Raw genomic sequence first — 13,954 nt, 5'->3', positions numbered from 1 at the left:
AGAGTTTATATCCTTTTCCAGAATGCATCTAGAAATGTATTCCTGTAAAACAAATAAAGTCAGATAGTGGTTTTCAAAGTTTAGTACTGCCTAGTAAGAATGTCTTATTTCAAATATCAAAAGTTTTGATATGCATCTGAGCAACATAAGGATCTGATAAATACAGAGTAAGAGGAAGATGCACAAGCAAGTAAGTAACTGGCTGAAATAGTGATGAAAAGAAAATACAGACCTTACCTGGCTTAAGACTAAATGTAATTTTATGAAAGCTAGTGGGGAATTAAAAGTGTTTTATCATGCTTTCATTTTCCTTGACTTGTGCAGGATAAATAGGCTAATATTAGTAACTTTTATGTGGTGCACATCCATAACACTGGCATAATAGAGTTCATGATACCCACTGCAAAACTAAGAGTTAAATCCAAAATATGATTTATTTTAAAGTATGATTTGTTTAAAAGTATTTAAAAAGCAAGCCCACTTAGAATATTTATATTGGTCTGGGGAGATGAATGTTGCAGGTCAGTTATTGCTGTAGAATGGTTGTGGTTATATTTCATGTGTCTCTCTTCACTCCTTTTCCTAAAACATTGAGGTCATGTGCTGGCATTTTCAGTGTACTGTATGTCTGACAGTGAAGCTTTGTGAAAAAAACATAAGCAGACCCCTCAAAAATTATGTTTTAAAAATGAAAACAAGTCTTTAGGTACTAAACTATGTAGTTCTAGGCAATTTGGGACATCACCAGTCAGTTTTTCATTTCAGACCCACAAGGACTATTTACCCTTAAATGTTTTAGGAGAGCAGTACAAAGTTTGACAAAAATATTTTCTGTGTACTTCTGAAAAAATGCACTACAGACAATTTCCTGTGTACTATCTCAGTTCACACCAACATTTACTTGTCACAGTATTCCTGCGAAGAGTGGAATATTTCAGTCCAGTTTTACAGCTTAGTAGCTGATTTATGGAGATACTAGGATGATAAAGTACAACAAGTTGGGAAAAATATGTGGGAAGTGTAACAAGGTCATGCTTCTATTTGTCGCAGATTATTTGGTACAGAACAGGAAAAAATGAATTGGTTGAGAATTGTGAGAAGAAGTCATAATGACTTGAGCTTTAGCTCTGTTAGCATGGCTGAGGAGAAGTCATCCAGTGTTCCTGGACAGAGAGATGATCACTGTGTAGTCTCCCAGAAATGATGTTGAGAAATACCAGTATCTAATTGTTACAAGAATTGACAAAGTCATCTTTTTCCTGTCCAGGAAGAGTATATGACTTTCTGAAACTCTCAGCTTCATGTGGTGTAATGAAGTAGGGGGTGCTGTCCATCTTTCCCTGGATGACAATTAAAATAGGTTTTCCCAACACTCCAGTACAGCATGTATCAACATTCATCAGGCAGAATCTGCTACAATTTTCGCTACTGAGAAACCAGTTGACAGAGTTGTTGCTAGTTTTGGGGAAGTTTTCTGGTTTCTAACATTTCTTGCCTTGGGCTGCAAAGGAGCCTTTATTGGTGCGATGTATCAGATCTGCTGCAATTACAAAGAAAACAGGGAAATTTCTTTCTGTGTCCAAAGAATCTGATACCTACAAGGAACGGTGACATTTTTCCTTCAGTTTGAGTATTTGACTGTTTTTGAGGAATCGGAATGCAGCTCAAGAGAGTAGAAGAGGGAGCAGAAGCCTGTACTGTCGTGCCTCAGTTGATACATCTCCAAAGGACACTTGGAAATTATGTAGTAGCATCTGCAGCCACAGCATCCATGTAAATAACAGCCCCAAGATAACAAAACCTTCCCTTAGCCTAACACAAATCTCCCCTGGGATGAGGACTGTCACAATAACTTTTTAGAAACTGTTTTTCTTTGTCTTCTAAACTGAATTCATAAATCAAAAATGAAAGCAAAGATAGGTAACACAGTTTTGATTTGTCTATTTTTGCTTAACTGTTTTCTGATAAGTTTCAGATGTAAACAAAAAAGGCAATGGTTGTGTCAAATGAGAAAATATAGTGAGCATATGATCACCTTGGGTCATAGCAGACTTTCTGATCTATGATTTAGAAGTATGACTGCTATGATTTAAGTGAATAGAGTAAAGAATTTGCTTTTTGAAAGTGAATTCAAAAAGTGTTTCTTAGAGTATGAAATTTTATTAATTTTTTTAAACACCAGAAAGCTGAGTAAATAAGCTCTTTGAAATTGTTTTGTTGTACAGCTTGATACGTAACAAATTTGGTGAAATAAAGACCAGTGATTGAAGGAAATGATATGCCATAAGTTTCAATGCAAGCATGAAGAGATGCAAGAAGTGAACCTAGAGATGAAGCCCTAACAATACTTTTAGCTGCTACTCCCAATCACATTAGTAATGCTTTTCTTTTTATTTTTGTTTCCCCTTACAGGTGATTCCAGTGTGGCTTTACAAGTTCAAGAGGAGATTATTGAAATGAAAGATGTATTTTCAGTAAAACTGAAACGTCGTCGTTTTGCAGGGCAGAAAAAAGGTGGTACTTTGTTGGGTATCACAATTTTTAAATGCTTGAATAAAGAAGAGAATAAGCTTACAGACTCTGCTATCCATTTAAATAACTTAAGTGAAGATCATTGTCAGTTATGGTTTAGACATCTGAAGGAAATTTTGAATGGTAAGCATCTAATTGAGGTTGATGTAATATTTATTTCTAATGGCAATACATGAAGCTGAGTGAAGCTTAGAAACATCTTGCCTGTGAAAATTAAGACACAGATATGAATCTTATTTCTGGAAAATGTTTACTAATGAAGTTTTTATGTGGTCAAGTGTAAAATCTAGGAAAGTGACAATAACTGACTAATGTATCTGTAAAAATGAAACAAATTGATGTTATTTTTGAAGATCTTTGGAAGCTACTGAAAAGAAGTGGTTTTCTTTCTTCTGACTGAAGAATCTTCTGGGAAATCTATTTCCGAAAGAAATAACATATTTTGTTGATATTTTTACTTGAAATTGCATCACACCTGATGGTACTACAGTAGCTGCACTTCTGGGAGCTCTTCAGGAACTTTCTGGTGATGGTTTAGGAAATCCAGCTTGAGACCTCCATATTCTTTAGGAGACTATTGGAAGAGACTTACCTTCAAAAATTCACAGGTGGCAGTCCTCTTAAGATTTCTGTAGGATTCTTGTTGCATAATTTGATACAACATTTATTGACAATCGTGATGGGATGCAATTCTTTACTTTAAAAATATCTTTCTGTGTTTTCCTACTCTAATGCCAGTTTCAGGATGCTTTGTTTAACCAGTTGTAGGGTTGGTTGGGTAATTGGTTGTTTGGGATTTTTTTATTTTTTATTTTATGGAAGCTCTATCAAAATTAAGAAAAAAATATTCACCATATAGGGAAAAGAGCCCCACAAGAAATCCAAGGTTTTCACAGTAGTTTGTATTTGAAAGGCACAGAATGTAGCACACTTTTGATTTAAATAGCCAAAACAACATCCCTTCCCCAATCCCAGACTCTGATTTAACTCCAAAAGATGCCTCTGTTTACAGTTTATAGCGAATGAGTTCTTCTGTTTATTACAGAAGAAAAGCAGTCTATCTTTTGACACACTATTAGAACTCCAGCTGAATTGTTAAGACTGAGCCAGGTTATGGAATTCAAATCTTGTACATCTGTAGTGTTTGTAACCACACTTTGAATAATAATTTATAGTGCACTTCTACTAAAGTTTTACAAGCAGATATTAAAGAAACAACATGAGTTATTAATGGTGCGTTCTTGTATTGTTTGTTTACAATATGCTTTGGATTTTCCCGGTGAAGATGTGCATTAAAAAGTGCCTTCCCTTTTCCCCTTCTGAAAGATTTTATCATGAAATATCTCAATCTGCAGAAGTGCCAGGATTCCTGTAGATCTCCAGCTACCCATAAAGGCGAGGACATTTGCATAAGGAGCAAATGTCTGTTTTGTTCCTAGATTACTTTCCATCTATCAGGAGCAGTCATACCATATGTTCACAGAAAAAAAAGCTGCAGTATCTCTAGCTCAGGTTGCCTTGACCTCGAGGTGCAGTCTCTGTTTTATAGCTTTGTAATTGGAAGCCACCTGAACCTGAAAAAAAAAGTGTTCTGTGCAATGCTCTTTCAAGTTCTTTCTTCGGTCTTTCTCTAGAAGCTCAGACCTTGTACTGATTTTTTTTTGGATCTCTGATCAGTACATTTTTTCTCCTTGCTTTCTACTTCAGGAATAAGCAGGACTCGGAGAGATAAAAATTACCAAAAAAAAACCTCATCATACCAGTTGCTAATGTGTATATTGTAAGTCTGAACTAAAAGTATACAATGCAGTTGAGTTCTCTTGATTTCTTGGTGGCTGATATTTCTGTGTGAAACAGTATTTTCGTAGTTTTTGCTGCGGCCTTTTTATAATTTTGTAAAAGTGCTGGAGTCGTTGTTAATGAGCTCAAATTGGCTACTTCTGGTTTTATCCTTCTGAAATAGTAAAAATTACTTCTCCGCCCTCCCTCCTCTCCCAGTCTGTCTGATCACAAAGTAATTTTTCATTAACAGCTGCATTATTGACTTGAAGGATTTTTTTATTGTTTCTGGGCTGGATCAAATTAAAAGCAGATGATTTATCAAAGTAGAACATATATATCTATATCTATATATATTAGGTCAATAATATTTAGACATTCTAACAGATGGGAGTATGTGTTATTGACAGGTGTGTTTCCTCTGCAGATAAATGCTTGTTTACCTTATTCTTTGACAAGTTTTTAGGTTTTTATGCATATATTAATTAAGGAACAGCAATAGCGAGTTTATTGGTGATAATATGAGCCAAAGTTTATCTAGAGGTTTCTAATGAAGATTTTATTTTTTCTGAAGTTTCATGAACTCAGTTTCCTTTTTAAAGTGTGATCTGTGTCTGGCATGAATGTTTCATACATGGGTTTTTCCCTGTTCATTTTTATTATCTTCACAGTAAATGTCGTCTGTTGCTTTGACTTTGTGTTCAGAGTACTTCAATTTAAAATTTCACTGTGCTATAATCTTTTATGAAGCCTGTTATCATGTGAGTGAGCGCACACATATACAAGTGTTTTGAATTTAGTTACAGTGACTGCTATTATGATTCTTTCTGAGTGTGTGTGACAGGATAACAAAATATATGTGCCACCATCTTCCCATATTTAAGTAAGTTCTTATTTTCTGCCTGCTGTTGCTGCTGTTCCAGTGCATGCCAGCTAGATATGAAGAGCTTGCTCACTGATAGAGCGTTCCTGAAATCTGATCTGTCCATCACATGTTTGTTAAACTGCTGTAAGATAACCAGTGCCATCTTCATACACCTCTGGAGCCTTGGCTCTGGACTAGCTCCTGGAAGCCCCCAAAAGGCAGCTTAGAAGGGGTCCAGTGTGCTGTTATCTCGTGTCAGCCCTGGTGCACACCCCACTCTCAGTGATTCCCATTCAGACATCACAACTTTTTGTACAAGATTTACGGGCATGGTATGTGGGGACACACCGTGTCAGTAGAATTCACTGTTTCATCTAAAATCCTCTGCACATGCAAATACACAGTCGTTCCTAAAGGGTTGAGGCAGGCTCAAAAATGAGAGAAAATGTACAGTTGTCAATGCCCATCCACTTTTTCTAACAAGATAAGACTTACTAACAGCTGATTTGAAAAAGCTTTACTTAAAAACTCTGTAAACTAACAAAAGACAGTAAATGTGGTTAAGAATTAATGATAAAGTAACAAAAAAGTACAAAGTGCATTTTATTTTTATCTACTGTTTCATAGTATCTATCACAGAAGGATTTGATATAAAAGCCTGAAACTTCATGCATGAAGTTTTAATTAAAGCATTAATGTTAAACATTAACTGAGGTTAGTTAATATTAACAGTGGTGTCTCCATAGTTACATTAACAACTCTGTCTCATATTGTTGGTTTTTCTCATGTATAATATTCCTAATGCTGTAGAAAGTATTTATAAATGTAGGTGGTAATGACATGATTCCAGGCTCTTAACTTTTGTAACATAAACCCGTTTTCCTACGGCCGGGGCCTGAAAGCAGCACAGATGTATGTCTGAGCACAGCGTCTCTGCTGCCCTAGGAGCCTTTGTTTTCTGAACACCCTGATTGACCCACCACCCTTCATGGTTCACTGATTCACTTGATAGATCAAGTTTAAACTAGTGCATATTAGCACATTTGTTAGTACTAGGGGAACAGTTGGCCTTCCTGCTTTAGGCTGCTGGCTCGTTTCAAATGGAGCGGCCACGGAAAACAATAACAGAATACCAGTTAGGAGAGCCCCAAAAGGCTGGCAGGCTGGGATCAGTTGCACACAGTAGTCAATGACATTGATTCATTCATATAGATGTTGTTTAAAGACAATTAAAAGATTATTATTTAAAAACGCTGTAAAGAAGCTTCACAGTTATATTGCGTGAACGTTTAATCTTTGGCAGTTACAGGATATGCTTTCATTAAACTCAGTTATTTGGTGTGTTTTAACGTGTCCAGTGCACACCAGGAAGGATAAAGCAATACGTTTTCTCATGATCATCCTTTCACGTCAGTTGGCAGTTATTTGGCACAAACAAAATCAGTAGTGTACCATCTCTGCTCAAACGCCTTGTCTGTGAAAAATATTCCCGTCAATGTAATATTTTAGCTCTCTAAAAAAGTAAATTGATATTCAAATAGTCATAAAGAGAATATTTTAATACTTTGATCCTGTGAATTTATTTGGTTCTTGAAAATCTTGCTAGCATTTATGTATTAACTCTGATATACTTTTCAGCAATAGCCCAATATACATAATCATAAATACAGTTTCTGGTTTAGAATGTTTTAATGAATTAATTTTTCTTTAAAAATTAATTTTTCTTTAAAAATTAATTTCAACAATTTCCTCAAAAATCTGGGATTTTTTTCCACCACCAACTGGAAAATCTATTTTCTTTTGCCTCCGTATGATTTCTTTTGAAACTTTATATTGCTACCTAGGGTTAAATTTTTACATCTCATATGCAAAAACACTGAGGTGAGGTAGTGATGTTTGCTTTTATCCCTTCAGTTTTCTCCTGATGTCTGTTTCACAGATCTGTAACTTGCTCTGTCTGGGTAACAGAATATTTGACACTTCATCTGCTTTCTCTACTTCTACAAACTGTACTTTCCTATAAGTCTTCCATTTAACTTTTACCGATGCTTTAGGCAAATGATAAAGTCACAGAAATTATATTTTTGGTCTTAATATTTTTATAGCTTCTAAAAGACTGCAACAATACCAGTTAGTACATTTCAATTAAGACGTTATTATAATGTCTTTATGATGATGATTTATATGTATTAATAGTCTTTGGGAGCTTTTGTTTAGTCTTCCTTGTTTGTGTTATAGTTCCTGTAATAAGAAATTCCACTGCAGTACATACCTGCAGTTCTTCTTTTTGTTTCCAGAGAATCAAGAAGAATTTAGGTTGGAATGGACCTCTGGAGATTATCCATTCTAGCTTCCTGCTCAGAGCAGGTGAGCTTCTAATAAAAGATCAGGTTGCTAAGAGCCACGTCCAGATAAGTTTTGAAAATCTCTGTGGATAGTCAGTGTCACCCATGGCTTAACTGCCCTCCTTGTGAAGGGGGTTTTTCTTTATTTCCCACTGGAATGTTCCTTGTGCCACTTGTGTCCATTGCCTAATTTGCTGCACAATGACTTGGCACTCTGTGTAACATTTTGACATAAATATGGTTATGCATTTTTTTGTGTATGATTTTGAGGTTATAGCAGCAAACTGATCCAATATTTTCCTTCAGGAGCTTTAAGAAATCTTCTAAATTTTCTGACAGAAACTGGATAAAGAGCTAGTTTTCTTTTCAAGACTGTTTGATGTGTTTAAATAAATGAAAAAATAATCTCTGTGACTTTTATAATTGTGTTTTGATCTTAAGGAATACTTTCCTCTTTCATGCAAAAATAGTATTTAGCTATAATTTCTTTGAGTAATTGTTCCTGTTCAGTTGTTGAGGTGAAATGAGTGGAATGAGCTGCAGGAGGTCCCTACTGACACTCTGAAGGTACATGTGGCTGTAAAAATGAAAGTAATATTCTTCATGGGGAAGGAAAATATGCTTTCCTTCTTGGCTCCTTTTGGAGTTGTGGGCCGCTACTAATATCTTTCTTGTGTGTTGAAAACAGTACACTTGCCAGATAGTCTGGCTTTTATTTGGCTAAGAAAGTAATAGTCTACCCTGTTACTAAAACAAAAATTAGAATTGTTCAAATCAAGTACTTAAATAAATACCAGAAGAAGAGCAGGTATTGCACACTACTGCTTGCTGCTTGTAGAAAAGCAGCCTCACTGAACCATGGCAATTGTAGGAATTCTAGGAAAGGGAATTTGGAAAGTAATGTTATTGGTGTTTGGTATGAGTTATTCACTCTTCAGCAAAATGCTGGGTTTCAAATAATAAAATTACTTCATGGAGTCAATGTGCAAGACAAGGTTCAGCTTTGCATAGCAGTATTTCTCAGTGTTATTTCCTTGGAGTTTGTTACTCCAAAGACCTAAATGAACAATAATTCTCAGATTTCCAAATGACACTGCCAATTTTGTATTTCTGTGTATTTTTGGACTTCCTCCACAATGAGGAAATTTCCTTTGGACTGTTTGATTTGCAGTCTAAGAAAAGAAAAGTGTTGGATTATGGTGTCAGTTTTGTTGGGTGTTACTTTTGTATACTGCTGGGAGTGAGTCATATTAAATTCCAGCAAAGATACGTTTTTATGTTTGGGTTTCTTTTCTTTTTTGGTGCTCAAACTTCCCACTCACCCTGCTCCTGAATCAGGCTTTAACTAGGCTGTGACACATGCACTTTTTTTTCTGGTTCCTACAACTGTTTATTACCTTTACACACAAAATTAATCAATACTGTAATTTAAAGATAAGTAGAGCACATGCAAGAAGAAATTGAGACTTTTTTTAGACTGTAGTTTACTTACCCTGTCAAAGTATTGTAATGGTTCCAGTATTAGAAAACCATTTAAGCTGTAAAAATAGTCGGGTTGCGTGTAATCTTAAATATTTTGTTTTCTTTTTAGGCTTTCAAAACAGACCTAAATCCTTGAAAGTGTTTGTTAATCCAAGCAGCCACAAAAGAGAAGCCACTCAGATTTATTATGAAAAAGTTGCACCTCTTTTTAAACTTGCTGACATAAAAACTGATGTCACAGGTAAGTTGCTTCAGAAGTAAAGCTTAATCCTTTGTGAAACTAACAGTTAACATGTGAGACAACTTGAATTTACTGCTTATCCTTATTGCCTTTGACTGCAAGTACTGCATTTGGAACTCCAGTTAATACAACACAATATATATTTATTTTGTCAAAAAGTGATTTAATAATTCTGTTATTGTTTCAGTATTTTTCACCTATAGCAATCAGTACTAGTAAACCTAGTCTTTTTCCTATGTCTCTTGTAATTGACTTGAAAAGTTATCAGTCTCAGCTTAAACAAATTATAAGAGGTCTCCTCTTGTAGTTGTTCCTTAAATTTCTTATGAAATGATGACTAGTTTAGGTTGCAGGCCAAAAGTTACTCTGATAAAATCTGATTTAGCCATGAGAATATACTAATGCAATAATGGTAGATGAAAATTATCTTGCTAATTTTATTCCCTGTATCCATCTCTTTTTTTTTAACTATTTAGCCCACAATTTAAAGTAAAATCAGTTGAAGATTAAAGACCCATTACAAGAAATGTGAAAAAGACTGTCTGTATTAGAATTCTGTAGCAATAATTTCTCAACTACCCTGAATTGAGAGGGAATGCCAGCAGCTTGATATAAATTTTAATTCTCACAGACATATTTTTCCACCTGGAAGGCATGGATCATAGTGTGAACAGACTAATAATGCTGTCATATTAAAAATTGAACTTAGCCTTGTTTGGTCACAATTTTAAAAAATAGTTTTAGTACAAGTTGTGACTCTAACGTGTAGAGGTTTCAAAACATTTTTACTAGTGGAATAGAAACAGTTTTAAGTTTATTTTTAAATTATTTTTCTTTGAAATTTTAATAGGAAACTTCTGAGTTGAGCCAGAAAAATATTTAATGACCTATCCTTTAATTAAGGTTTTCTTGGCAATGTTGAAATATTACTGTGCTTATTAGCTGCCTAACACTCCTCCTACAGGCAAAATGAGAAAACTACATTGCAGTTTTCAATGCTAGTAGAGAACTAAATAACTAAGAATTATGTTTAAAAAAAAAAAAAAGAGGGTGGTGGTGGGTGCTGAGTAAAAGTCCTGTCCACTGGTACCCTATTCCAATAAAACTAAGTGCTTTATTTCAAGTAAATTGAACTGGGCTTTTTCCTCCCATAATTGTTTTGAATTTTGTGAAACTGGAGTGTGCATCTTGCTGTCCCTGCTGTTTTGGAACATGGCCAATATTTACATAACTGGTGCGGTACAAAGGTGTATTAAGTACTGAAATTGTGAAGGCTTTTGTACAATTTTTTCCCTGAAGACAGTTTGCATTTCGACTTTTCCACATGCACATATTTAAAATTCATTGAACGTGAAATTAAAATTGGTTGAGTACAAAAATTTTGTACCAATTTTGAACCTCTGAAATGGCTTCTAGTGCATATAAAATAAAAAAAAATTGCAGGTTACTAAAAGCACTTCAGAACGTCAAAGATTGACAGTGGAGTGCTGAAAGACAGCTCTCCTCAGCCAGTCTTGTACACTGCTAGCTGTTGCTTCCTCTCTGATCAGGCTTTCCAGATCTTATTCTTCATTGTAGCTTCTCTTGGAATAAAATTCTTATGTGTTAAGAAGTTTGGAGTGGAAATATTCTCACCTACCCAAGGACATATAGCAGTCTAAAAGACATGAATGTAAATAAGTGAGTGCTGAAGTAACATTTACTTTTTCGAATTATTTTAAAATTGTGTCAAGTTTTCTTTTTTTTTATATTTTTTTCCCCAAATGGCTTTGTGTGCTACACTTTAATAATTTCGATAAAAATAACCAAAGGTATTACAGAGTGGATTGTGTTTTGCTGGGTTTTTGGGTTATTTTTGTTATGTGCAGTAAGCAAATCTCTGAAGAACCTAGAGCACTAGGAAGTGTGAATTAGCAAATTTAGACAAACAGTACTTCTAGCTGTAGCTCAGGTGAAACAAAATTTAAACTCTGGCCTATTTAAAGAATTGGGAGGCTTTTTTGTGCTGCAGCTGGGATGTGGCTGCTAGGATAACAACAGTGACTCTTCCAAAAATGTAGTTCTACAAAAGCCCAATCCCAGTGTTGAGATACTTGCACATACTGGCAGATTGTGATAATTGGAGCTAGTATTTTAGAAATACATAAAATCTTACAAAATCTTACACATATTTAAAGAAAAATAAATAAAGGAAACACAGACAGAATCCAGTCTTGTCTCACTTCTCTTCCTCGTTTTGACTCTTACTTCCATTTATGCACACTTACAACCTGGACAGTTAGACAAAAATAACTTCTGTTCCCATTCTCCTATTTTCAGGGCAGAACCACAAAAGAAAGGGATATTTGAGAATTGGACAAATAGCATTGGTTTAAACTTACCACATGATAAATACCAACAGATAATTGGTGTTGATGCTGGATGAAAAAAAGCCTTTATCAGTCACAGTCCCACTGATTTTAGTCTGTGCCATGAGTTCCAGTATGTTTAGGTGTCACATGAAAGCATCCCTTGTTCTGAAGTGTTGACCTAACTGTATATTGTTTTTTCTGTGTGTAGAGGCCAAGCCCTTGGTTCTTGTTTGCTATGTGAAGAGAATGTTAAAGTGTTTTTGGAGTATGTGTGACTCTGGTCAAATGAGGTGCACTCTTGGTGTCCTTCCTTCAGAATGCTGTTATCTGACACTTAGGAACAAAACATTCTATTATGCATTATTATTATGCATTAGAAATGGTAAAAAAATTAAATAATATTTTTGTGATAATAATTTTGACAAATATGAGATCTGGATCCTTCTCAAACAATGAAAGAAGCTTTCTGCCTATTACCAAAATACACTGAGTAGGTTTTTTCCTGTTTGTTTTTCTCCCTGAATTGGAACAGTGCCAAATATTCAAACACTTAGCTTTTTTTCCAGCTATCAGAATGATTTATACATGCCCCTCTGGAGGTTGTCAAGCCTGCAGAAAACTTTTTAGACATGGTCTTTTTATGTCTGTGTTGGATTTTTCTAGTTTTTTTTTTCTACTTGAATGATTCTCTATATGTTCTCACAAAGTTTTTCCTGAAGACCTAATTTTTTCAGTGGGTTTTTGTTATTATGTGTCAAAATAGATCCTCTGTCATTCTCTCATCAAATTTTAAATTTCTTGGAATTCCCCAATCTCAAGCCTTGAGCAGTTCTTCTACATAATTTCCAAACTTAAGCTATTAGATGTAAAGAGGATGGATTTGCTCTCAATCTAACTAACATTAGTCATTTTTACTGGGTTTATTGATTTCTCTCTAGACATGAGCCCTCTTTATTTCCATGTCCTTGTTCTTTGAGTGAATTAATTCTGTAACAGTAAGCATAACTTACATTACATTAGGAAAGCACTGAGCATGTTCTCTGTTACAAAATAAATCTTATTTACTGTTCCATTTTAATTAGACTGTACTCATAACATTCTAAATGTCATCGTGTTCATTTAAAAAGGCATGTAACCTGGTAACCAACTCTCTGTTTTCATGGGAAGAGTTTCTTTCACAGCTAAGCAATGGTAAGATATTTGAACCTTTCTGCATTTTTGCATGATGCACTCTTTTATTGGTCACTTTTCACACAGCCTACAGATATTGATAAAAGCACTGTTCCCATTGGTAATGCAAATGTGGTAGCTTAAATAATGTGCTTTGATGTTCCAGAGAGGCCCTGCATGGAAGTAAAATCTGTAAATAATTCCTAAAAGTTATTATAGTGATGGGTGTTTCTGCAGCAAAATGATAAATCTCTGCCTTCCATATAATCAAAACAACTCTAGTTTTTTAATTAAGGATTTTCTAAACACCAAGCACTAAAACTTTGCTGGTACTGATAGGGGAATTGTGAAGTTATAGGCAGTATAAACAATTTTTTAGTGTGAAGTGTAAAAATTGTGTCACTTTTGATTTTGTTTTCCTTCTTATATTTTAGGAGAAAAGATACATACATTCACTATATCCACACACATACTCATGTGTGCGTATAGGAAGAGATAGAGGTGTTTTCAGTTCTTGTAAGCAGTCTTTGAATAGTCTGTAGAAATACTGTTGGAACAGGTATAGCTATGGAATGATTGTTTTAGACACCAAGACTAATAATTTTAGCAATGTTTAGGAACACTGGAGAAAAGCCTTGAACTATGTGAGCACCAGGGACAGACAAGCATGAAAGATTAATGTAATTTTGCATATAATGATGCACATTCTTACACAAAAAATCCATCTGCAAGTGTCATGTCAGTCAGCAAAAATCTTTGATGGGTGGCTGCAGCTGGGCTGTCTCTTCTGGCAAAGCTGCCCTAGAAAATGCTAAATGTAGTTATGATGCTTTGTGCCATCTGTAGTATGCCAGTTTATCCTGTCTTCACTGGCATTTACAGTACTATATAGGGTATCAGCAAACACAGAGACATCGATGTGGAGTGACAGATTCATTTCCTCCAGAGGCTATGAACTCTGGTGTATACTTGTGCCACCTTCCTCTGTGTGTTATATGCTGTTGTCACTGGTATTTGGCTTGATTTCATACTTCTGCGTGTAACTCCTCTTATTTTTAATTTAGTAATTTGCATATCCTAACACAAAGGCAATTAAATTTGATTGATCCTGAAGTTATTCAATCTTAACTGAGGATGTGCTTATTTTCCTGAAGTTTACCAACTGTGTCAGTGCTAAAACTTGCATTTT

General features: G+C 34.9%; 1 protein-coding gene across 2 annotated transcripts in view; it reads left to right on the top strand.

Moving 5' to 3' along the window:
* CERKL (ceramide kinase like) overlaps window positions 1–13,954 on the top strand; it is a 50,856-nt gene that overhangs the window by 18,684 nt on the left and 18,218 nt on the right. For both annotated transcript variants that reach the window (XM_058840247.1, XM_058840248.1), the window contains exons 2-3: window positions 2,413–2,655; window positions 9,113–9,244. In XM_058840247.1, the coding sequence (XP_058696230.1) occupies window positions 2,413–2,655; window positions 9,113–9,244 (375 nt within the window). The remainder of the gene's footprint in view (window positions 1–2,412; window positions 2,656–9,112; window positions 9,245–13,954) is intronic.

The sequence above is a fragment of the Poecile atricapillus genome, chromosome 5 (assembly GCF_030490865.1).
Source record: "Poecile atricapillus isolate bPoeAtr1 chromosome 5, bPoeAtr1.hap1, whole genome shotgun sequence".
Classification (NCBI taxonomy): Eukaryota; Metazoa; Chordata; class Aves; order Passeriformes; family Paridae; genus Poecile; species Poecile atricapillus.
The sequence above is the reverse complement of the archived record's forward strand: the minus strand, read 5'-3'. Positions and strand labels throughout refer to the sequence as shown.